Genomic DNA, 26045 nt, shown 5'->3' with positions numbered 1-26045 from the left:
CTCTATGTAGAAACCTGGAAAGCCATTTTTTATTGTCAGCAATGGCATTATTTACTTGCTCATGTACAGGACGAGAGAATACCGACGTGTGATTCCTAGGAAGATGCAAACTGTGAAAGTGATTTATTTGTCATTGCCAGTAACTTTCACCAGTTTTAGCAACTCCATCTTAAGCGCATAAATACAAATGAAATGTTTGACAGCAGGCTGCTGGCTATATCCTTTGGACCCTCAACAGGGCAGTTCAGCTCTGTCCAGACCCACCCTTTTGTGAAGGATCATTAGTTCATCCCTGAAATCTCTAGTAACGTAACGTGTGGGCAGGAGGCTCCAAAGGTCCATGGGGGCAGAGGATGTTTTTTTCTTTCTGGAAAGGGGCTGGTTAGAGCTCTGAGCAGAACCACACAGCACTGCTGATAAATAAAAGGGAGGCTTTGGCAGGAATCACTGGGCTGTGAGCATCCTTCCTCCCAGAAGCCACCAGATGCATCCTGCCAGGTCAGGCATGAAATGCAGGTGACAGAATTAATTGTGGGTGTCACCCGGGGAATGCAGGAGGGCAGCCACCCTTCTTCTCCTGGGAGTATGGGACTGACAATGGAGCGCTTTATCCTTTCCTGTTATGTATCTGTGGAAGGCTGCTGTGAATCCGAATGCCCAAGTAGGTGGATGTAGAATTTAATACCGTGCAAAATAAGGGCTTTATTTAAAAGAAATAGTTGCACATAACTCAAGAAGCAAGGGAAGGTAGCAGCATTATTTTTGTATGCGTGTGACTAAGTAAATGCCAGTTAACGTTGCATGCTATCTTGGGCCAAAGCTGTGGGCTCTGCTGTTACAGCAGTACCTTCTTGGAGCTCTTGCATCCAACCTGTGATGTACAGCGAGATCCAAGCTGAGGCTGTGCAAATAAAAGCAAAGAATTGAATGCTGGGCCATTGCTGCCTCCCATCAGAGACAATACTGTCATAGGGGAGGACAACTGGAAATTGCCTTGTTTTGATCAAAATTAACCCTAGTGCTATTTAGCTCTGTTACAATCAAACATGCATATTCTAAGAGTAAAGACACCCTATAATATGTAGGTTGCTTCTTCACACAGATTCAATTAAGCACTACATTTGTATACTCTTGAGATTATTTTTATTCATATGCATATTCAATTACACAAACATTAGGACTTACAACTCATCAGTAAGGAGACCACAAAGTTATCCTCTTTTTTTTTTTTTGGACTTGTTTTGCCACCAGGAATTAAATGGCAAGATGAACCAGAAAAAAAGCAAAACACGGACTGTTTATTTCCTTCTCTGACAAGGTTACCCATCCAGTTAAAGGAAGCCACTAGATGTGATTTCTTGGGGATTTTAGTAAAGCTTTCAGTAGTGTCTCTCGCAGTATCCTTCCGGACAGAATATCCAGCATACAGCTAGACAAGTGCATAATATGACGGGGGAACGATTGGCTGATGGGTCAGGCTGAAAGGGTTATAGCAAATGGGGTTACTCAGGCTGGCAGGCAGCCATTAGTGGGGTTCCACAGGGCTCCATTTTAGGGCCAGTTCTCTTTAATGTTTTCATAAATGACTTGGATGTAGGACTCAACTGCACAGTAAATAAGTTGGTGGGTGATACAAATTAGGAGATGCTGTTGACTCCTTCGAGGGTGGAGAGGTCTTACAGGGAGATCTTGACAAGTCAGAGAGGGCTGGGCAATCACCAACAATAGGACGTTTAACAAAAGCAAGTGATGGATTCTGCACCTAGGAAGGGCAACCCTGGTTATAATGTGCAGACTGGGGAACAAGAGGCTGGGGAGAAGCCAGGATGTGGGGAGCCAGTCCCATGGGATGTGGGGGTTCTGGTTGACAGCAAGACGAATGTGAGCTAACAGTGTGCCCTGGCAGCCAAAAGGGCTGGCTGTGTCCTGGGGTGCATCGGGCATGGCTTGCTGCTGGAGGGAAGGGATTGTCCTGCTCTGCTCTGTGCTGTGTGGCCTCACCTCAAATACCATGTGCAGTTTTGTGTAGCACAATATAAGAGGGACATAAAACTATTAGAGAATGTCCAAAGGAGGGCTAGAAAGATGGTGAATGGTCTGGAAGGAAAGATGTATGAGGAGCAGCTGAGGTTCTTGGTTTGTTCAGCCCCGAGCAGAGCAGGCTGAGGGGAGGCCTCATGGCGGCCTGCAGCTCCCTCACGAGGGGAACGGAGGGGCAGGCGCTGAGCTCTGCTCTCTGGGGACAGCGACAGGACCCGAGGAGACAGCATGGAGCTGGGACAGGGGAGGGTCAGGCTGGGGGTTAGGGAAAGGGTCTGCACCCAGAGGTAGTCGGGCCCTGGGACAGGATCCCCAGGGACATGGGCATGGCGCTGAGCTGCAGGAGTTCAAGGAGCATTTGGACACCGCTCTCAGACACAGGGTCTGGTTTTGGGGTGGTCCTGTGTGGAGCCAAGAATTGGACTCGATGGTCCCTGTGGGTCCCCCCAGCTTGGGATATTCTGTGATTATATTATAAAAATGGACTGGGACAATCAAGAACATGGGATAAAACCTTCTGTTGACCAGTGATATAGTACCTAATCTACTAGAATTTCCTCCTTTTTGTCTAAAATTGTTTTGTTAATCTAATGGAAAAAAAGGAAGAGTTATTTAGTTTGCTAACATGAAAATACCACACTTGATTAGTCATTTCATTGTCTGATGAAAGAAGCATTAGCATTAGAGATAATTACTTGGCATGTCAGTTCATCTCCTTATCAGGACCGGAGGAGTATGCAGGCAACCTCAAAGACTGTTTCTTCTCCAAAATCCTAGATACATACTGCATTTTTTCAGCTACATTATAGAAAAGTCTAGAAATGGTGGCTGGCCTAATTGTTTAACATGTACTTTCTTAAAAACAAATTGTTTTCAGCCCTGGGATACACGATGTATCTTGTCTCTACAGTTTCTTCTGTCGTAGACAAGTGCAGCTACTGCAAATACATGTACCTATATATTTACACCAATGCCATCTGTTTAGAAGGCAGTTCAATAGGATTAAGTTAACACAAAGTTCTGTTACTCCTGAACTGATTGTAGTTTGGGGATATATTAGAAATTTTCATCCTTTCATGTCACAGGCTTTCACAAAATTCTTTGTAGGGTTTAGGATACTGAGCTGTATCATAGCAGCTAAGTCTTTTGTTTTAACAATCATAAAGCTATTTAACATTTCCTACAGGATTATTCCTTCCATCTCAGTATTCTAGAAGTGTAAACAAAATATATACCACAATAATGCCATGAGGGAGGCTTTTAAATAGCAAATGTTGAAAATGTCTAATTACATAATTTAATCAAATTCCCTGCAAAATAATTATGACTTTCCCTCCATCTCTTTGAGGCAATTGAGTCATAGAAAAATTAAATCTCAAATGTGCCTCACTTTGAGCACTTATGTTTTAAGAGCCTAGGAGAAACAGCCGGTTCAGAGGATCAAAGTGCTCTCAGTGAAGTTGCTGGAGTCACAGGCATTCGTCATCTATAAAACTCGTGCCAAGTTTCCCAAGCTGCCATCCACGAGGAAGTTCACCATCAGTGAACGCTGTTATAAAATGGAAGCCACGCTGTCTGTAAGGAACTTTTCCTGGCTGTGCTGTTACACATTTATAATGAGGCGACAATAGTTTTCATGAGATGTAAGAGATGTTACTTCCTTGGTCTCCTTTGATCCACATCTTCCTGTGTCCTATAGCTGTCCTCTATGCTTGTATGCCAGCCTTGTTAGGGCTGTGAATATGTGGTTCCCTTATGTCTGGTAATTACTCTTTTGGCAGAGCTTGCTGATACTGGAAATCGTTTCTGTAGACTTGCTGATACATTAGCACATAATGAACACATCCCGGTAGTAAGACTTTAAGATCTAATGGTGTTTTTCTCCCTTTTAGTGGTTTTCCATTTGCAACAATTACAGCTACCATTCACCTCAAACCTCAATCTAAGTGCTTAGGAAACATTTGTACACCCATAAAAACACAGAAGATAAGAGCATCTTCCCCAGAACTGTTTATCTAGATGTGCAAGCAAAAACTGTCCTTTTAATCCTTCAGCATATGGAACACTCCCCAACCTCACTGAAATCAGTCGAAGCTAAGGACATTCAAAACAACCAGGGCATTTCTTCTTGCCTCTCCTTGTGGCATGTCACATTAGCCAACATTTCTATCTGCCTACAACACCCACTCTCCACTAGATATGTGATTACTGCTGCTTGATCAGCAGAGCTGCAAGTCTCTGTAATGAAGAGAAGGAGTGAATATGGGGTCCTTTTTGATTCCAATAAAGCTAAAATTTTTCAGTGAGAGTTAGGATTTTCTTGAAAAAATATATCACACTACAACACTAATACCACTACAAATAAAACATCTTAGAGCTTAATCATTTTGAGTTTCCTGATCAGTGATTCTATTATGTCTTTTCATATCTAAAAGCCACCAAGAAAGGTTGTTTTTAATGAACAATGATATTAAAAGAACCGTTACCTGAATTCCTCATTAATTCCTAGATATGTCAGGAGTAATTATTTCTTCAAGTAATAAATCCCTTCCTGAGTAGCTGGATTGCTAGTCTTCTGACTCTAGCATCTTAGTTAGTAATGAGTTTTATTGCTTACCTGCCATAAATACAAAGTTTCCTTTAAAATGCTGTCTTCTGGGGTAGAACAGTGGCACTGAGAGGTAGCGAACATCCTTTGAGGTCATCAATGGAAGTCAGGATAGAAAAACATTCCCGAGGGTTCATTCAACCAGGCTTCTTGGTGTGAATCAGACATTTGATTACAGAAGTGCTTTGGGAATAAAGTGAGCTGTACTAATACACCTTGCCCTAGGCTGAAAGCAAGAACCAGCAGAGGTTGAGTGTAAACCAGTGCAAAGTGTTTGAATGGAGGTGTGCAAAAGTCTCTGGTGAAACCCTGAAAGCTTGAACCAAACTTGCCATGAAGATGCATTGTTCCGAAGCATTTGTTGGAATGGCTTGGGATTTTCTGCTTATTAAAAGCTGTCTGTTCCTTGTCAGTGGACTTGAATCCTATGGACTAACTGATTACCTACACAGATCTCTGGAAGCACAGGAAGAGAACCAAATTCAGAGGTCATACAGGTGCCCATAGCCCACTTAAAAATATGAAGCTCTGCTCATGCTGGCAAAAGAGTCATCCTTTGTTTGCCGACACACAAACAGATCTATGTCATAGACATGTATGTGTATGTTATAACAAGAAACACGGATGTTGTAATGAATTTTCTAATTGGATGTAGATGTCTGCTTGTTCTTAAACGGGTAATAAATACAGCTTAAATTACCTGTCTGATCACAGCTCAGACCTGCCCTAAGAACATAACCTAAAATACAGCTGGGGTAGATACATGTGTCAAATAAAAACAGGATGCTCACAAGACAAATTATCTCCTGCTGATAATGATTTTCAGCAAAAAGATAAGAATAGTCTTTCTCCTCAAAGGCTGCTGAAAACAATTCTGGTTTGTATAAAGGCACTGCCACGAGCCTTATAGAAAGCAGGCTGAAGCTCATGGGAAATATACCCTGCTTCTTTTTGCCTCTGCACCTAATTTTGTTCTAACTGTTGGGTGTGACAGTTAGCATAATCAAAATGAAGAAGCGAGCATTAAAGCTCTTGAGCGACTTGCTATGAGATAGAGGTAATCTTGGCATTCACAGGAGAATTAAAATTGTGACAAGAAAGTAACACCACTGCTTAGGATTGTTTTAGAAATAAGGGACCAGACGGGAGGTTAATGTAACACAAACTTGGAGCTCTCTTATCTCGCCACTACGCCTCCCTGTATAATGGGTCATGCGGTTCACCCAGCTGAATAATTAAAAAAGTTTTAATGGGAAGGCAGAGCCATTCCCTTTTATAAGTGGGAGGGTGAGATACGTGCTGTTAGTCTGCTGAAAAGTGATGAAAAAATACAGGTTTACTGTAAAGCTGAGATTTCTATCTGCTTTTTCTTCGGAAATGATTTAGTAATTATTCTTTTTTACAGCCTCTGGCCTCTCTTCTTCTCCGTCTACCCCAACACAAGTGACCAAGCAGCCCACGTTTCCTCTCGAATCCTATAAGCATGAGCCCGAGAGACTAGAAACACGGATTCACTGTTCTTCACCTCCGGACACAGGGCAGAGATTTTCTTTGCCTCCCTCCCAAAGCGCAGCCAAGCCTCCTATAATGACACCATCTCCCTGTGCTACCTCAAAAACTGTGAGTAAAACTTGTGTCCAGTTTTCCATTGGAAAATGTACAGTGTCGTGTGTAATTGTTTCTTGTACTACAAGCTCAAGCTTGTGTGCCCATACTGTGGAAGGGCGAGAACGATTTCATGCGCCTTTTACTCCAGACTTGTCTTGGCATCTCAGTGTCTGGCTGACAAGGCATGAGGAATCCTAAGGTGGTAGCTCCTCTTGTGATTTAACCAAATAGCAACTAATTTTTGCCCAAAACACATTGCTGAGATCTGACTTCAGAGAAGGGTAAAATTTCATTTAGGTTGGTCTTCTACCTCCCTTAAAAAGAGCTGATGAGAGGTCTAGCAGCCAAGGAGAGCATATCAAACAGAAATTCACAGTAGGAGCTACAGGGTTTTGAGTTCTTGCTGTCCCTGGAGTCTGAGATGACTGGGGCAGCTGCTGTCTGATGGCACTAACTGCTACCATGCCATCTGTCCCACCTGAGAGCCGAGGAAGAAGGGCAGAACCAGCATGGTATTTAAGCAGATTCCAGGTAGCGGTGGTGTCTTCACAGGAGCGGTGTCTTCGGTTCCTGGGAATGCATGAACGCAGCAGTTCCTGGGAACTGTAAATTCCACCCTCTGATGTTCTCTGTTGCAACAGCAGCACTGCACGCCTTTGTCATGCCTCCTCCCTCCCTCCTTTGGCCAGCCTGAGCCTCAGGGGCATCACTGTTCTTCTCTTCTTCTGCACTCCTCTGCCTTTTTGCTCTTTCTTTTTTTCCCGTTCATTCTTTGCATTAACATCTGTTCAAAGTTCCCCTCTCTCCAGAGTTAACTACCATGTGTTTCTCTTTCCCCAGCTTTTCTTCTTTTTCTTTCTCAGAAAGTAAAATCTTTGATGTTTTCTGTATCTAGAAATCTAGAACCGTAGAGAACAAAAAGGTTCCTGAGCTCTGTTTCCTGCTTGAAGTGCTACAAGTTCTGTTTCATTCCAGCTCTTACTGACTGCTTTTAAAGCAGGAATTCTGCAGACATGCTAACACAGCAGTCCCCAACCTTTTTGCTTCTGTGTCAGTAGCTCCCCAGTAGTAGCTGCAGCTGTTGAGCTGTGTGGTTCTTAATGGTTCAAATACCACTTGCAAGTGATTCGCAGCCATCCAGTAAAGCACAATCCCTCATTTGGGGAGCCCTTCTCTGCTGGCTAGGAAGTTTCTGGCTTTTGACTTGCATTTTTTCATTTGCAGCTTATGACCATTTGCTCCTATAAATAATAGATGTTTTCATTCACTGCTCGTTACGTCCTGTCGTACCTGTAGCCAACCTTTGTTTTTCTTGACTAAGTAAGCCAAACTCTCCTTGCAAAACACAGACCTTCTGTTCTGCTGCTATGCAAAAAAACAAATAATTAAAAGTATTGAATAAAATAAATCCTACGCTTATAGTCAGGAACTCCAGCAGTAACCCTTCTCCAGACTACTCGCTGCCTTTTCATGTAAGAAGTAGCCTTGGGATACACAAACTGTGAAACTTAAGGGCTTGCAGGACACAAATATATGTCTGGTAGGCTTCAGTCTATCAGTCATATTATTTGCATGTGAATGTGGTTTTCTCTGTTAGGCAGCTACAGGGGAGTCTTTGTACCTATCAGAACAGAAACGGGGAAACAACGTAATCTTAGGACATTGCAGCAGCTGAAAGACTGAAAAGTCTATTGTGTTTTTATTTGCTGACTGGGACAATGTGAAGTTAAATGAAGTTAAATGAAGATACCAGAAAGAAGAAACAGACTTCTTGGCAAGTATTTATCAGCTGCTGTGGTTGTGTATCTGTACACAAGAGAATCTGGATGAAAACTCAATATATTGGACTCAATTATCTCCTTTTCAAAAGACACAGACAAATTCATATAACATACATAGGACATACAACACCTGATTATCTTGGTTTTGTATCCTCTGCTCCCATTTATATCTGAGGAGAGTGAGTGTGCAGGGCTGCCAGTGACTCGTTAGGTTTTTGTTTTACTTGGGAACAAATGTCAGCAGCTACAGATCAGTGAGGAACCAAACAAAGCCGCTGACGTTTAATTTTCAACAGGGGCCATAGAAAGATTTGTCACGCTCTCCTAATGGGAGAAACTGCTCAGAGGGAAAAGCTAAGTTTCTGCAGAAGGGCACAAAGCTGAAGCTGATGGGTGTTCGCTCGGGACTGTCGTGTCTTTCAGTCCCTGTAAGTTATTTCGCTGGCATTCCTTCACAAATATGACAGCAGTAGGCCAACAACCCTGATTTGAATACTGCATTTCAGACATTTCATTTATTCTTAGTTGTGCGCTAACAAGTGCTTGTTTTCACAGTGCAAATGCCATAAACAGATCTGTAAAAACAGCAAGCTCAAGTTCTTGTTGACTTAGATCACTGTTTCTTGGCTTAATGATTCCAAATATCTTAAGAACACTATAAATTATCTGATAAATGGCTTCGGAGTGGACATGCTGTTAGATGTTCAGTGTAATGACAGGGAAGCTTTCATGTTGACAGCTGAAACAAGGAACTCTTATCTGCAGGGCTCTGTCAACTTAAATCTCATTACATTGTTTAATTAGTGATGATAATGTGTGAGATCCTAGAACTATTATAAATTATTCATGATTGCCGTACATATTGCAATAGCAAAGAGGAATCCGTGGGGCCAGAGGTGGAAGTATTATCAAACACCAGAAACAAACCAAACAGAACAGTGGATGAGGACAGGAATTTGCATATCAGGACTTGGAACTAAACCCATTTTTATAACAGCATGCATTTGAAGCTGATTGTGTATGCGTTTTTTATGTCTGAGACTGTGGCAGTGAATAGTTAAATCTGTTGAATAATAGAGAAGACGTGAAAGAAAGAATCAAAATATTTATTTCCCGGCAGACATAATCAGGACTTTCTTGTTTCAATAGCACTTAGATTGCGTTTCACCAAGATTTTTAAGCCTGAGCAGAGGGAGATGCTGCTTCTACGAGTATCACCTCAACACAGAATACAAATCTAAGCAATTAACCCCATGCTAAATGGATATCTCTGATAATCACTAAGGCCTGGATTTATCCCACCTAACTTTAGAAACCTATGTGAGCTGCTTAAGCGGGGAGTAGAGTAGCTCTGGCTGTCTCTGTATGTCAGAGAGGCGTTTGCAGAGGATAAATCAGATCTTAAGTGGGTTGAACAGCCCTTTGCACCGAGTGTACAGGGGGTGAGTCCAGGTGATGCATTTCTAGCTGGAGCGTTCCTGTTAGGTGCCCAAAGCTAGATGTGATGAGCCTGTGACCATCGTGGCAGCTCTTCCAGGCTTTCCCCTGGGCGTGTAGGTGTTCCTGGTGGTTGAGTTGGAAGGTTAGAATGAGAAATTCAGCTGATAAGAGATCAAAGCCATCCCAAAAGATTAGCGGGCACCACATTAAATGGGGAAGGAGCAACTTGATTTTTCGCCACGCAGTTCATGACTCTGTACTTTGGCCTTGTGTTGTTTGGCCTGTGTAACCTTCAGGCAGTTAAGTGGTGAATGATAACTCTTCTCTAATGTGACATTACTAACCATGAAAGGAATGTAGAGAGGTTGCAAATTCAATAGCGAACGTGTTTTCCCTGTTTCCGCTTTGCCCCTGTTTCCACGTGGAATGTAGTAGGTTGGGCTCAGTGGGCTTGGATCCTTTTCATTTTGGCCTTCCTTCTTCCACTGACACATAGGACACCGTGAAAATAACAGTATTCCCTGTCTCCTGCAAACACAAGCATTTTTGTGGCCCAGCATTTCCTGGCCTTTATGAGTTTCCTCTTTCCCTGCATGAGGAGCGGCCAGGCCAGAGAGAAGATGCCAGCTCCAAACTGAGCTCTCTTTTGGTGAAAAACAGGACTGGGGCTTCCTTTGCTTTGAAGAAGTAACGGAGGCAGAACACACTTACAAATGGTCCCTTCCTTACGGTCACAGACTTAACTACTGCTCTCGAAAGCCTAGTAATTTCCCAGAAGTTTCTTAAAAAGAAGGCATCTCAGCCAGAAGGCTGTCTGAGACTTAAGCTAAGCTTGTGTAAGTCTTCTTAAAACTGCACATGTAGGACACAGGAGAGACTGGAAGAGTCCATTTTACAGTCATTGCTGCTCCAGAGTATGGAAGAGGGGAGGTATAAGCTGTGAGTGGGACTGTCCCTTCCAATCACAGATACACAGAGGGAAAGGGAAGATTGTTTCAGCAGCTGCCTGTTTGTTAAACAGGAGCATTTCCCTGCGAGGCTATTCGTGCTGTTTCTTAGCCAAAATGTAGTAAAGTCAAAAACAGGGCTCGTAACTTGTTCGGCGTGAAAGGCTATTACATCACACCCTGCTGCTGGCAGGCAGCCTGGGAACCAGGAGATGTGCAGCAGGTCCTCCAGTTTGGCTCTCTCCAAAAAAGCCATGCCACCTATCAGAGCTCCCGTAATCAAGCTGGCTGATTAAAGAGATTTAAATCTGATGAAGAGAACAGAAAACGTTCTTTGATTCTGATGCTGGGTTTAAAAAAAAAAAAAAAAAAAAAAGTATAGGCTGGGAAAAAAAAAAAAATGGAATCCAGTCTGCAAATATACAAGAACTCCCTATTTCAGCATTCATGTGGTTTAAGGATATATACAAGTGCCAAGGCATTGCTATGATTCAGCTTTGATTTACACCACAGTAAACTGATCATAAAAATTAGAGCCAGCAAGGCTGTCATTTACCAGTAAGAAGGCTCTGGCAGTGTTGTGTCCAGACTAGTTTTAAGTGCTTTAATACCAGCGCTCCTCCTGGGAGATGATTCTGTTCTCTAATGGATCCTCTGGGCTGTGACGAGCCATCTGTGTTTCAACATTTCTCCCTCCTCAACTGTTGCTGTCCATGTGAAAGTGCATTTAATTTAGGAGTGGTATATACTCGTCCAACAGTTGGCATGCAAGTAATTAGTTGCAAACCTAGGAAATGAACAGCTTTTTGATACCGTGTAATTTAACTGCCTAACAATTACATGCGATATTAATGGAAAAATGTCCTGAGCCTACCAGATTTGGTTTCAGTCTGCTCTGACAGAGCATCAGGGTGGCTCCGCTGAGCTGAAGAGAGGCCCACAGTGTTCATAGTGAGCTTCAGCGGGATGCTAGGAATAGACGAACCAGTGAACTCACTCAGAATTTAATTTCACAAAAGCAGAGAGCTTCAGCTCTACCACACTCCTACTTAATTACAACTCCCAGTTTAATAATACTCTATTCTGTCCCTTTACCCCTATCAGTCTTGCCTTTTGTACCATATCTGGTATTTTCTCCCCTTTTAAAGCATGCAAAAAGCATCTTACTGGTAATTTTCTATTGGTTAATTCACATTTTTTAAAACTACTTATTTGGTTTAGAAGAAAAAATGTGCAGTCACGACCTCCTGTAACCCTGGATTCCTCATGTATTTGTATTCAGGTTGCAGCGTTCGGATTCATGGCAATCAATCTTAGGATGTAGAGAAATGATATTGCATAAACTTTTCTGCCCCGAGGAAATGCGTGTCTGTGTCAGCTTGTGGCTTTTTCTATAGAGCTAATTTAATCAACCAGCTATGAGTTTACTCTGCGGAGAATTTATTTGAACGGCATGAAGTCCTATAATTCCTGTTCCTCTTAGCACTAGATCAAAAGGAGAGAGGCTAGGTAGAAGGGATGAGTAGCCAAAATGCTGAGTTCAATCAAATCCCAGCTGCTTGGGCAGCTCTCGTAAGGCTGTAAGTAGCTAAGGCAATTAAAACCAGAGCATCTGTGAGTTTCTTCTATCTACATCAGTACCAAACTCATGACCCCCTCATCCTGAAGAGAAAGTTAGTGGAGTAAAGCAAAGTTACTTTTATCACTGGTGTCCTGCACTGTGCATGGTATAAAAAGGCTAAAACTAAGCACCTGGCTTCGTGTACCTATATGAACAGGTAGCTTCTCGATAAGTAACATGGTGTGAGAGGGTGGTTTAGGATTTACAGCCTGCTTTTACCATTGAACTGATTTCAGTCACAGTTTGCCTCTCCATTTTAGACTCGTTAATTTAATAAGCATCCTGTTATTCTGCTAGGAGATTGGAACTTCTTACAGGAGCGAGCTCTGTCCGTGATCACAAGCCTGATACACACCTTGTGACTTAATATATAGGTGCAGCTTAATAGAGGATCGCTGCCAGTTTCTTACCAACTCCATCTGGCAACGTAGGAAGACAAAAATTATGTTTTCAACCTTCTCTGTTGCACCATGCCCGCTTATGTATTTCACTGGATGGAAAATCCAGCTAAGAATAAGCAAAAATATGCTACAGGCTGGGATTGTTGGGTGGGAACTCTACGAGTTCCTCATCAATCCCCATCTTTTTTAGCCTGGTTTTGTCTGCATTGTATTTTTAGATACACTGTCTTCAAGAGCCAACAGAGCTATAAAGAATGTAAACAGCTGGTCGATACCAAAAGGGCACGGACGACATAAAGCAGCAATGTTCCTCTCTCTCTTCCTCACAGCGTTGCCTCGTCCCTTCCTCTGTGACTGAAGGAAACTGTTCAGGATGGGAGAAATAAGGGGGACGTTGCAAGCAACTCTCCCTTCTGTACAGCTCCTTTCCTGCAGCGTTCATATTTCAGTGTCACTGTCTGCTTATGCATGAGGAGAGCAATCCAGCTCTTTAGAAATACAGCTTGTGTCTGTGTTCTTTTTCTTTTAAGATAACAATCAACCAAGTTTGGCCATTTGAAAGTCAGCTGCATGGGCTGCTGACTCAGAAGAGGACTAGATACCATCTTGGCAGCAGCTTGGAAAAATGTTTCCATTGTGCTTGTGAAATGAATGCAAAATATTTATTCTGTGAGCTTGTTCACAACAGCATTCTTAGCTGGAATTAAGGGCGAGGCCATGTGGAAGACGTTTTTAGGAAGACAATAATGATTTGTACAATGCCCAAGGTATGCGTAAGCTTATTTTCTGATTAATTAAAGAACAAAGCTCCTACTGTATGGAGCTTGTAAGCTGAAGTGTAGAACGGTGAAGTAATCACTAGAGCACAGCATCACAGAATATCCCGAGCTGGAGGGACCCACAAGGATCATCAAGTCTGACTCCTGAACAGATAAAAGAGCAAAGGTAGCAGAGGCAGAAGGGTCAGCAAAGGAAGGGGAGGGGGCAGAATCCAAGAGAGGGGGTTTCAATGTAGTCTTTTTGCATATTTAGGGGTACAGTTAATTGTCAATTATAAGGTTAATGCCTTAGATTTTTGAAAATGTTAACTCTCACATTTTTTCACTTACACCTGCACAAGCCAGGGCATCTGCAGCGTGTAGAAAGCCTTCCTCCCACCTCGGAACAAAAAGTTACAAATTGTTAGTTTGTGGTGTGTGAGCACATAGGATTTCAGCAGGAAAAGAAACACGATTCTTGCCCGAGGACCTTACTGTCCAGGAGCCCGATCTAGCAAAACAGGCCAGGCAAATTCTAAAACTGCAAGCATTGGCTTGAAGAGGATTGTTCCTAAGCACTACTTCCCGTATGCACTCGCAGACCAGATTTTAAGTGTAGCCATAACACAGCCAGCAATGTCAGGGCACTGAGGAAAGGTAATCTGAAGGTTACAGCGCTGAGCCTCGCTGAGGTTGCTGTGTTTGTGTTGCCGAATCTCAGGTGCTGTTTTGGTTTGGTTTGTGTCAATGCCGTGATGGCCTCGATCCAGGAAAGCACTTCAACGTGGGGTTAATTTTCAGCACGTCGGTGGTCCGGTTGGAGTCAGCAGTACCACAACACTCAGGGCTGTGTGCATGCTAAGCCACTTTGCTCGGTCAGGGTCTTTGTACAAGTTTTATTGTCTGTGAAAACACTTACAAATGACCAGCACAAGTACTGGAGATGAGAAAGGAAGCTAATGGGCAGGCAGAGGATGGAAAAAGAGGTGGGGAAAACAGCTACTGATGAAGAAATAGCTTATGAAAGACATCAGATTCCTCTCCTGCCCCTTTCCCTTAAGCATACTGATGACAACCCTCAAGAGTTCATCCCCACAGACACGCTGCACACAGGGCAGGACGCTGCCCAAGCTGCTTCCTTAGGAAGCACTGCGAGGAATTGCTTCTACAAAGAGCACACAGCTTTCTTTCCTGGAATATGTCTTCAGAAAGAGACAGTAAGAGGCCACTGGGCACCACTCTGGTACAAAAGGACATAATACAAGCTGGTCATCAGGTAGTTTCTTCCATCATCCAAGATTTTACAGATACAGGGGTTGCGTTTTAAAGGAAAGGATGATTTCCTCAGTCCTTCCTCATGGCCCCAAACATGGCTGTTGCTGTTCTAGTTCTCTGAATTCAAGATTTCCTCCTCTCTTTTCAGTTACAGAGTTGTAAAGGAAAACAAGGAGTTTAAAAAAGAAAAAAAAATACAATGCCAGAAGCTAGAAGAAGCTAGAATGAACACGTTCTACAGAAGTCAGATATTCGCAGAGCAGGAGATGTGAGTGGCTTAAGATAAGTTGACTACAGATAGCATGGTGTATTGAAAAGCTTTAGCAACAAGCTTTAACACTACAGACTATGAGCACGTATAGAAACCTCTCATTTCCAGAGCTCATCCAGATTTACACAACAGATCGTTGTAAAGTAGGCTGCTTTTCTAAGCTATGTATTTCAGAGCTTGCTTTAAAATAATTGAGACCTTCTCGAGAACTGATCATTTTCGAAGAATTACCATAGGACATTCTGTCCTGCTGATTGTATGCAGATTAGTAAATACACACACATGCCCCGGATTTAATGTTGTGTGCTGGAAGGCAAACTTTCATTTTCACTTGTTTTTACCACTACTAGCCATGAAATTACTTGAAAAATGGGAATCGATATAATGTCTACCTAAGTCAATTAACAACCTGAAATAAATACAGATTTTATTTTATTTTTTTCTGGAGATCTATAGCCAGGCATCTGTTCTGAACGTGGTGTGCCTTTCCCAAGAGCTTAAAATATCATCAAAACAAACTAAAAATGAATATAACAACCACTGAAATGTCAAAGCCAAACCAGCTCCCCTTCCTTCAAGAATGCCCCATCCTGTCTCTCTCTCACAAAGCCTTACTTGGGCATCCTCTGAGAAGAGCCCAGCTGAAACTCCTGAGCTTAACTCCAACAGCCAAGGTTAGAGCAGGCTCTTGGGATTGCCCGGCCAGCAGCAGTTTCCCTTCTGCGCTGCCATCGCTCCTCCGTGAGCCCTTTCTCTGGCTCCCTCTGTGGCAGACAGCACAGCACAGAGGTCGTGGCCCTGATACGAAGGTCCAAGGCTTGCAGAACGTCTCACCTTAAAAGGGGATGCTCTTGGTTTCGAAAAACTTACAAATACAACCATCTAGGCAGAAACAATTGCTTTAATCTCAAACCCATGAGAGCATTATTTAGTTTAGTGTTCAACTGCATTTTTGTTTTTGTTTAGGTGAAACAGACACTGAATTTCTAGTCAGCTGTTTAAATGCACTTCAGAAACTCAGAGACATCTCCAAAGAGCTTATATACACTGCAATCTGTGTGTAGGCAATACATATCATTGATATATGTTACATTCTCTAAATAGATTTTAATCCTGACTGTACTGAAATGTGTGTGTTTTTTTCTGTTGGCTTCAGAAGGGCTACATTCATTCACAGCTCAGCTGTTACTTTACCTGTAAGGACAATTTAAGCAGCCCACTTTCATACTGCTGGTAACTGGGAGATACCACGCCACATTAATACAGAGGTCTCCTCAGACAGACCGATGAATTGTGAACACAATCCTTTTTTCCCTATTTTGAGGGCCTGGGATAAACTAAAAAAAATATAATAAAATAAAGTAAAAACAAATAATATAAAAAACTTGGGGAGCATGTCAAGGAATAATTCCAGCTCCCAGCAGACATCTAACTACCAACTGTATCTAAGCATGTGCTTGCAAACCCAGTGTTCACCAGACGCACACTGTGCACATCCACTGACCACGAATACTTTTGTATCCTTTTATAAAAATACTTTAAAAATACTTTTTTTTTTTTTTTTTTTTTTTTTAATGCACAAACTGCAGTAATGCAAGCACGGTGGATGGCTTGCTGGAGGTATAGCCCAGGTCCTTAGTGTGGAACTAATTTGAATTCTTTTCGATTCTGGTTCAGGGAATACAGGGAAAAGCCTTATCGGTATTTCCACATCTCTTCATGTTCGGAGTCATAAAACTTTTAGCTGAAGCACTTGATGTGCTTCTTGCTTGGCAAAGTCCTCGCTTCAGTCCCTTCTGGGTGCTGCCAAACCACAGAACCAGTACCTTGGAGGAGCTGGTTTCAGTGGCAGTGATGGAACAACTGGCGTGATGGAACAATTTGGTTAAGAGGTTGTCATAGGGAAAGCATGCATGACAGAAGGAAGATAGCTGTTGCACGATGCTGTCATCACAGACTTCTTTCATGCAGAATAAAGGAGAAGCAGCACACAATTATGCCCGCAGTGATCAGCAGTATGTCTGGAAGTAATTCAGCGGAAGGTCAGGTTCCTCAAGCTATGCAGATTTGGTGCCATCTGAAAAATAATTTTATGTCAAAAACTGATTTATTTGGAGATTACAAGTTAGCCATGGGCTCTGTGTTGAAGGACGTTGGCCTGCCTCTTTGAGATAGCTTTTGAATACTTCTGCTGTCCTATTGACTATGGAGATCCTCATCATGATAAGCTCTGTAGAAGGCGGCTACTTATTGCATAGCTCACTTGCTACACGTTCAGGCAGCAGTTATCTGCTCCTTTGTGAAGCTCGTGCCACCGAGTGAATTATTTGTTCAGTCCAGATGTACATAAATTTCTTACAGCTTTGTTGAGATCATGGGTGATTCAGCTGTGAGCTGAAGACTGTCCCTATTTTTCAGCAAACCACTCTTCCAACACTCACCTGCATTGTCCTGCTAATGTTTAGGCTCCAGGTCTCTGCTTCCAGGCTTTCAGAGCTGCTGATGATCATGAAAATTCCATTTTAACAGTAAGCTACTAATAGGTTACTGGAATTCTGCAGAGTTTACTCAAACCTGAAGTGTGATATCAATTACCCTCAGGCTCTGTAAGGGAAAAGGTGTTTCATTTTAGATTTTAAAAACCCCACCACTGAAAGCTGGTGTAATAAGTGTTTGCACACTGAAGTCACTATCCGTGGTTGAGGCTTTGAAATACAACACTAGGATGAAGAAAGCAAAATGGTGCATAGTAAATGTTTATTCATATCAGATTTGGCTCCAGGTTATTTTTTTAATCTGTTATTCTCAGTGGCCTCTGTTCCATAGAGTACTCTGCAGTACTGTGGCCTCAATCCAGCAAAAGTACTTAAGTAAATGCTTAAGTAACACAAATAATCCTTCCGTGTTCAATGCCTGTGGATGAAGCCCCAGGTAAATGTGGGCTCACACTTATTCTTGTCCATCCTGTTTAAATTAGTTAATGCTTACCTGTTTTTTAACCAATGATTTAGCTTAATCTGTTTTATTATGATTATTAAAAACAAACAGATGAAACCACAGTATGTTTGTCACACTCAGAAATATCGACTGTAATGCTTATGAGCTGATTACTACAGCTTTCTCCAGCAATCATTTCTCCTTTCCCTCTTGCCATCTCAGTGTGATAAGAGAGAGGTCCTATTTCAAAGAGACTCGGGAGCACTCAATCACGTGTGAAAAAAGCTAAAGCCTATCTTTTCAAGCATATATGATATAAACATTTAAGACAAGAACACTTAGAAAAACAGGAACACATTACAGTACTGAGTGAGATCCTTATGTTTGCAGCGATAGCACTATCATCACATCACTGTTCTTAACAAGCAACCTCTAGACAGTTCCTCACAAGTAAACTTTTTTGAACTTTGTGTTCAAAAGGACAGAATTTAAATCGTGGCTTGACTAATAACATGCCATGCTGATAATTCTGTGATTCTGTGATAATACCGATTTAGTCTCCTCCTATATTCTACATGCATAATGTGGGGAATGAATATTGGCCACACAGGCTTCTTTAGAGAATGCCTCTTTGATATTCTTGACTCAAAACTCTTATCTGAGTTGCAGAGTGAAGCAGGATCAGACATACAGCTAGAGATTAGAGGTTATGTAAACAAATCCTGTCTCTTCACCACTTCTGTTTTGACTTCTCTGTAAGAATTTAGCTGGGGATCTAGGCTATACCTTGGTTGTTTACTTCCTTGAGGTTTATTTTTTTAGAAGTGCTTAACTCTTCTGGCACTGCTACCAACATTTTTTCTCAGACAAAGCAAGAAAGTAATATAGGCCACTGTTCTTGTCTAAGACAGGTTCTTTGTTTCTGATGTTAGATCAAAAGAAGTTTTGTAAATCCTTCCTTTTTCTCAATTAAGGCAGTGACAGAACTCCCTGGGATTAAACTGCAAGTTCATTTCCATACAGAAATATTTAGGAAGGGCTCTCCACTAAAAACATGAAATCACTCTCCACATTCAGTTCGTGTATCTTCAGGGTAAAGAGATTTCAACACTGTGTGCTGTAATTGCAGTGCAGATTTAGTATAAATGCACATCATTCATTTCAATATCTTTCCTGATGCTGAATGCACTCCTATAATCACTCTTAGGCTACGTGTTATTGCTGTTCCAAGTACGTTATCCATTAAAACCTACTAAAGGTCCCCAACTGTAACTCCTGATCACTAATAATTAACTCTGTGAAGTAATTAATATTATAGCTCTTGGTGTGTGTGAGGATACAAATATAATTCAGTGGGAGGCTAGTTACTACTTCTGAAAGGTAAAAGCAATGCATAGTTACTGTGTCATGTCAGCAGATTCCCCATTAGGACAACTGTTGGACTCACATTCTGATGGTATTAGGATGAAGAAAAAAGTCCTTTCCGGGCAGAGTTCTTATCCAATGGCAAATGGTTCGAGCTGTTTTAAAAAGAAGCAACGACAGCCATCTTTAATCTCACCGTACAATATTAGAAACACATGCAGAGTAGGTACAACTTGTTCCATCACTTTCACACCTGCTGCAGGCTAGTTGTGCCTCTAACTCGTTAAGGGCCATGCAGGTTAGGGACAGAGCATGGTAAGAGAACATGCAACGCTGACACTAAGTTCATTTTCAATGCCACGCGTTGTTATTGGGATTTGGTTACTGTGTTCTAAACAAATTGTAATCTCTGAGTTGTCACAATCTTCATTTGTACTTACTACGCGCTGAAATGATTACAGCATCTAGTATTTCAAAACCTTTTTAAGACTAGAGCAAAGTTTATTGCAATCCTTCCAGGTACAGGAAGAAAACACTTGAATCCAGTATTTTGTATGAGACATCCCCTTCCTTACTAGTTGTTTGTTGGGTGCCGGAACAGAGATTCCTTAGAATAAATGGTAGAAACTACAATTCCTGCACAGCTGCTCCTTTCACTCCAAGTTTTTTGAGGAGAGGAGGACTTTGCACCAGAACCAGGCCCAGAGCTCTGCACTGGGACTGACCATGTTCTCCATGCACGTAACAGACTCTCAGGCTGTCATCCTACAGTGATCCTTTTCACCACACAGTTAACATTTTTAAATATGGAAGGGATTCAGGATGGGATCCTGATCCCAGACTCACTGATTTCAGCCTTCCCAGCTGTTGCAAGCCACTGGTATCAGTTATGACACTCTAGAAGAAAACAAGTAGGAGTTTAATTCACAGATTAACCAGCAGATGAAAACTTTTTATCTGATATTTTTTGTCTCTCTCCACTTCATAAACCAGACTAAATTAAACCGAAAAAAATAAACAGTTTTTTAAATTAACTTTGCACAAACAGATTGCTACAGAATAAGCGTATCTATGACATACATTTGGAAAAAATCTGAATTGTTCATTGACAGCTCATCAAGAGAAGAGCTGTTAACTACTTGACTGGTGTAGAACTGTAATTGTAAGTAGCAGTAACAAATGGTGGGAAAATTACCATTTGTAGCTTACTCTTGCATTCAAAATGGGTTTGCCTTGATTTGCATTTAGATGGGAATTCCTTCTTGTTGCTCTTCAATCCATTAGGTTTTATAAGGTAAGGAGTTTTTTTTTTTTCCCTTTCTGAAGTACTTCGAAGGGCATTCAGCTTTACTGCTGAACTGTGAGCTGCACGGGTGGCACCCCCAGCATACCTGTATTGATAACGTTACCGCCTCCAGGGATCGGAATGAAAAGAGGAGGAAAAAGGAAAAGCTTGGAGACAGCCTTGAATTTATCTGAAAATGTGTATTTCTTACTGAAGAACAGGTATCGTCTTTGTTGAAATGCTTGAATAAGTGTTCCACACAAGCTTGTGATTTCCAGCAGCATTTCATTTTTTTTTTTTTTTTCTATTAGTACCCAGTCATCAAAGACTTTGTTTTTACTCAGTATTTTAGTATTTTTTCTACTTTAGCATTAAGGCCACTTGTTTTGGGGGGAGAAGCAAAGCAGAGTTGTATTTCTATTAGATTTTTAGTAAACTTTGGCTTTCATACAAAACATAAAGATTTCTCATTGAATTCTCATACAAAGACTAAGTATGTCTTTCAAAAGACTGCAAAGACGTAGAAACAAAAGAAAGTAAGTCTAGAAAGAATTGATTAAATGAAATTAATTACTTTTCCCCAAGAGCACAATCAACTGTGTGTAAACAATTCCCAACAAATGTCTTTCTAACCTGTTGCTAATAAACTCCAGTTATGGGCATTTTACAGTTTTTTGTTTTCTTTTGATTTCAGCAAAGTGTGCTGGTGTTTCACTGTCATTGTCATAGAATCATAGAATTATTAGAGAAAAAACTTGTAAGATCATCTGGTCCAACCACCCCCGTACCACCAATGTCACCACTAAGCCATGTCCCCAAGCACCACGTCCAACCTCTCCTTGAACACACCCAGGGACGGTGACACCACCACCTCCCTGGGCAACCTGTCCCAATGCCTGACTGCTCTTGCTGAGCAGAAATGTCTCCTCATTTCCAACCTGAACCTCCCCGGCACAGCTTGAGGCCACTTCTTCTTGTCCTGTTGCTTGGGAGAAGACAACTCCCACCTCAATACAACCTCCTTTCAGGTAGTTGTAGAGAGCAGTAAGCTCTCCCCTGAGCCTCCTCTTCTCCAGACTAAACACCCCAGCTCCCTCAGCTGCTCCTCACAGGACTTGTGCTCCAGGCCCTTCATCAGCTTCGTAGCCCTGCTCTGGACACGCTCCAGGGCCTCGATGTCCTTCTGGTACTGAGGGGCCCAAAGCTGAGCACAGCATTCGAGGTGCGGCCTCACCAGAGCAGAGTACAGGGGGACGATCACCTCCCTGCTCCTGCTGGCCACACTATTCCTGATACCAGCCAGGAAAGTTCTCCTAAATTCCAACCAAAGACTTTCTTGCTAAAGGCTACGTAACTTCTTATTTCATTACCCAGAGACCCAGAAGATGGTTTATCACTTTCCTTCTTGCAAAAACTTGTTACATTTGGAACCTGTGGTTTTATTTTCCTTCAGTCCTCTTTTTTTGAGGAGGTTTAGTGTTTCTTTACAGGTCATGTCTTCTCTACTCCTAGATGATCGTCGTTGCTTTTCTTCAGACTCTTGAGTTCTTTGGATTCTTGAGTTCAATGTCCCAATCCAAATCCAATATCCCAGCTGGCAACTAACCAGCAAATATGTAGAACAGACTTTCCATGTCTTATCTGTAACACTTTTGCAGACGGTGTGATGTTTTCTTCCAAGAATTTGTGCTGTCTCACATTTAGTTTCATTCTCTGGCCATTTCCTTGCATGACGGCTGAAAGCATATATTCGTTAGTCCTTCCTCAGGTCCCCAGTGAAAACAGTGAATGATATTAGACAGAACATAGACCTCTGTGGAATCCTCTCTTAAACCCTTCCAGTTAGATAAAAAGATGTTACTACCTTCCTTGTGAGTACGGTTCTGACCTTTAGCAGTGTTTTCTTCTAGACTGTCTGGCTTGCTTAGGAAAGTGGCGTGCAAGATAATGTCAAAAGTCCTGTTAAGTCATGCAGCATCTGCCTACCACAAGACTTCTAACCTGTTATTAAAGTGACTGAGATTGGCTGTGTTGGCTGTTGCTGGTGATCTTCCTTTCCTCTAGCTACTTAAAATGGGGGTACTTTTACCTCTTACCCGTCTTGGAATCAAAGTTACATTGCCTAGTTTAGAGTTTCTCCTCTAGTTTATTTTTTCTCCGCCCACCTTCCCTTGCAGACAGATATTCTAAGTAGAACGAGCCTAATCAATCTAGAGGTCTAAGCAGTACAGCGACTTGAGTCCAGCACCCAAATCATTTTATCACAAGTACTCGTCTAAAAGAGGTCATGTGAATGACGTTCTAGAAATGTCTGTTCCTCCACTGGTGGCAGAAGCAGCAGCCTAGGTTAACTCATTCACTACAAAAAGCTATGTGGTATGTGTCCAAGCTCAGGTGAGGTGAATCTCCTTCATTTTGATATAGCTGGTCTGATCTGATGACTGCCACTGATAGCTTCCTATCCCAGGAGGTGCATTCCTACCAACTCAGGGAGGCAAACTGGCAGGGAACTACATCAAAAATAGTTTTCTGTTGATACTAATGATGTAATTTAAATATTTAGAATGGTCTTAGGAAAATAAAGGAATTCCTCCATCAGGACACAGGACTAAAAGGACATCTAGATAATCAGATGTGTTTTACTACGTTCATTATAAGTGCATATTTAATTTACATGACTGATTTTACTTCTACAGAGTATTATTAACTCTCTTTACCCTAAAAAAATAAAGAAAACAATCCAAGACAAAGTAAGCAGTTATCTATTAAAATCTACATCCTAGCCTTCCCAGGAGTCCTTAAACCTCTTTTGTTTACATCCACCTTTTTATGACTTTTGGTGTTGTATCAACCTTGAGTTATTTGTTTTACTTTGCTTCTACAAAGATTGCTGGCACTGCTGTATTAAGCTCCGCTATCAGTGCTATGTCGTAGGTCCTTGGGTTTTTGACTTAAGTAATGCCCCTGTAAAAACTGAACTGAAACCTGGCAAAGAAAAAATGTATTCAGGCAGGTTTGATTTTATATATATTTTCCTCCTAAGTTTTTATATATAACATTTATTTTGCTCATTAATATTTAGTATATGAAGTATATGCTGTCTTGTCCCATCTCAAGCAGTTGAAATGAATTACCTGATACATTCTGATGTCTGCCCAAACATTTAAATCCTAAGCTAGACAAATCTCTAGGATATAGTTAATAGAAACCTCTCATGGCAGTAGAACAAAGAGTCGCAATAAACAGATATTTTTACATGTTACAGTATATATGTTACAGTATATAATACTGCCTTGGTATGAATTACAGCTCCTTTGAAGGACAGATTTTTCCTATCTTTAACCAGTAATCTTTCTGTAAAACAGCAGGCAGAGTTTGTAGAGAGAGGTAATACCTAAGACTGCTGAAAATATCTGCTAATCTGTATACCGCTATAGCAGTTCACAATGAACACGAATGTTTTCACCTTTAATTTAAGTGAACTTAAGTGTGGGCTGTTTCCAGAAGGTATGGTCCCGCTGTCACTCCTGCCCTTGGCATTTATCGTGCAGTGCTGGCTGTACAACCGCAGTGAGTTGGATCAGGAACCGATCTGGATGAAAAAAACAATCTTTTCTTTTGGTCCGTTTGATTTTCAGCTGCATCTGTTTCCTGTTCTGACTCACCGGGCTGCCTATGAGCACAAAAACAGCTAGAATGCAAAGTGAGGAGCAAAATGAACGCTGCGATCAGTAGCGTGTTCTAAGATTGTCTTAAACAAATTGCGAGACTGCAGGCAGGATGGGGGATGGAGCTCAGCCTTTACTTGTCAATTTCCTTTGTTGTTTTTATTTTTTTTTTGAACAGTATGGATGTTACAGCATAGCTATAAAGTTTACAATACAACTCTCCATTCTATATTACATTACAATCTGTATTATCTTGACGTTCTCATAATACTTGTCATCTGGGCGTAGTTTCTGCCACTGTAAAACTCAGATCTTGCATTAAGCTCTGAGGTTCACAAAGCAGTGCAGCTCACGGCATTAAATAGGCTTACCTGGCTTACTATAAACATATCCGTGTTTCATAGCAGGTGAAATGCAATGCACACCTTTGAAGATTCAGTGTTACTTCCACCTACAAACAACCTTGGAGTTGTATTTCCTCATGTCTGGTGCTTAGGAGATTCTGATGTGGAGTAAATACCTATTGCTTTTTAAAAAAAAGAAACAAAATCATGGCAGATATCACCAGACATGTCGCCTTCTTCTCTTTTGTTTAGCAAAGTAGGCAAAAACTGATCAATACCAAGGCACGTGACATAGAAGATACAGTGTTCAGAGCTTTTAAAAATAGCTCCCAGAGATAATTAGAAGCTTCCAAAGCATTTTAATTAGTAGACTAAAAATACATTAAGTTAATATGAATTGTCTTGATGCCTTGTGGCTGGTCAGTTGGAATATTTATTGAAAGCCTTTTAAAAAGCCTTTTTAAAAAAACCTTTTTTAAAAAGCCTTTTTTAAAAAACGCAACGAGGTGTGAAGTATTTTAGGATTTTCTTTCCAAGGGATCTCCTCACCTCCCTCAGCAGCACCCGTGCCCCAGCCTCCCAACAGCCACTGGGGATCCCTTCAGTGCAGGCAGGACAGCCCAGGTTTAGCTCACCACACCTGCCTAAATCAATTTAAATTACATCTGATTAATCTAGTTAAAATATTTGGTTATAAGAGGGATTTTGAAGTACGACCGCGCTGGGCTGACCCGCAGCAGGCTCCCCGCCTGCCCGCCCCCCTCAGAGGGCTGTGAGGGGAGCGCGCAGCGCCTGGCTCCGGGGGTTAGCGACCGGCTTTCCCCGAGTGCGCTTTTAACGTGGAAGACGCTGAAATTCGGGCAAATCTGGAATTGTAACTTCTAAAAAATGGAACTTTTCAGTGAGAACGAGCGCCTCCGCTCGCGCAGCGGGAGCGCCCCGGGGAAACCCTCCGGATCTCCCCCCCCCCCCAGGCCGAGCGGTGGAACCGGCGGCTTCCCCGCCGCTGCCTTGCAGGTGGACCGCGGGACTGTACCAGCTCCGTCTGGCGGGGGGGGATCGCAGGGCTTTCCTCCCCTCTGCCCCCTTCTATACCGCCCTCGCCCAACGAAGCCAGGCGAGAACCCGATTTGGGGTATATAGAGAGGAAGCCGATCGGCCAAGGAGAGCTTTTGTGGCAGCGCCCTCAAACAACAACCCCCTCTCTCTCCTCCTCCCCTTTTTCCGTGGAAGTGGTACCTTCCTCCCCCTCCCGCCGCTGCCCAACTGCAGCAAACCGGAACGTACCAATCCCTCCACCGGGGGGGGGGGAGGGAAGTAGAGGAGGGAGCGAGGTGCGGCGGCGGCGCCCAGTGAGAGGGCGCCCGGGCTCTGAGGGCTCCGCCGGGGCCGCCCCCGGCCGCTCGCTGAGCTCCGGGGCCGGGCGGCGGCGGCGGCTCCGTGAGGAGCGGGTGCGGGGAGCGGCGGGGGGCGTAGGGTTAATGGGCCGAGGAGAAAGCGGGGGGAGGAAGGGCTGAGCCGCGGTTCCTCCCCTCTCGCTGTGTGTAAGAGGCGGCGGGGGAGGGAGCCGAGGGGGCTGCCCTGGAGCCGCCCGTGCTCCCCTCAGCGCCGCCGCCTCCTCCTCCTCCTCCTCGTTCTCCTCCTCCTCGTCCTCCCCTTTCGTCTCCCGGCTTCTCCGATGCCGCCCCGGGGCCGG

General features: G+C 42.6%; 1 protein-coding gene and 1 long non-coding RNA gene across 10 annotated transcripts in view; one reads left to right on the top strand and one right to left on the bottom strand.

The window, feature by feature from the left end:
* The window catches only part of PRKAG2 (protein kinase AMP-activated non-catalytic subunit gamma 2), a 209431-nt gene that overhangs the window by 137159 nt on the left and 46227 nt on the right, over positions 1 to 26045 (top strand). For 6 of the 9 annotated variants that reach the window (XR_014688892.1, XM_084507349.1, XM_084507350.1 and 3 more), the window contains one exon: positions 6054 to 6268. Coding sequence is in view for 5 of the 9 variants with exons in the window: in XM_084507349.1 (XP_084363475.1) it covers positions 6054 to 6268 (215 nt within the window). In the remaining 4 variants the exon portion in view is untranslated. Of the gene's footprint in view, positions 1 to 6053; positions 6269 to 25517; positions 25633 to 25699; positions 25801 to 26045 lie in introns of those variants that run through there. The other 3 variants (XM_084507356.1, XM_084507355.1, XM_084507354.1) reach the window with 3 other exon arrangements.
* On the bottom strand, positions 15642 to 25744 carry LOC311430597. The gene is made up of 4 exons (XR_014688897.1): positions 25637 to 25744; positions 24377 to 24531; positions 19135 to 19207; positions 15642 to 17354 (listed from the first exon to the last, which is right to left on the bottom strand). It is a non-coding gene; the product is annotated as an uncharacterized lncRNA (long non-coding RNA).

This window comes from Aythya ferina (genome assembly GCF_964211825.1).
Source record: "Aythya ferina genome assembly, chromosome: 2".
In the NCBI taxonomy this organism is placed as follows: Eukaryota; Metazoa; Chordata; class Aves; order Anseriformes; family Anatidae; genus Aythya; species Aythya ferina.
Note: the sequence above shows the minus strand (reverse complement) of the source record. Positions and strands in the feature narration are given on the sequence as shown.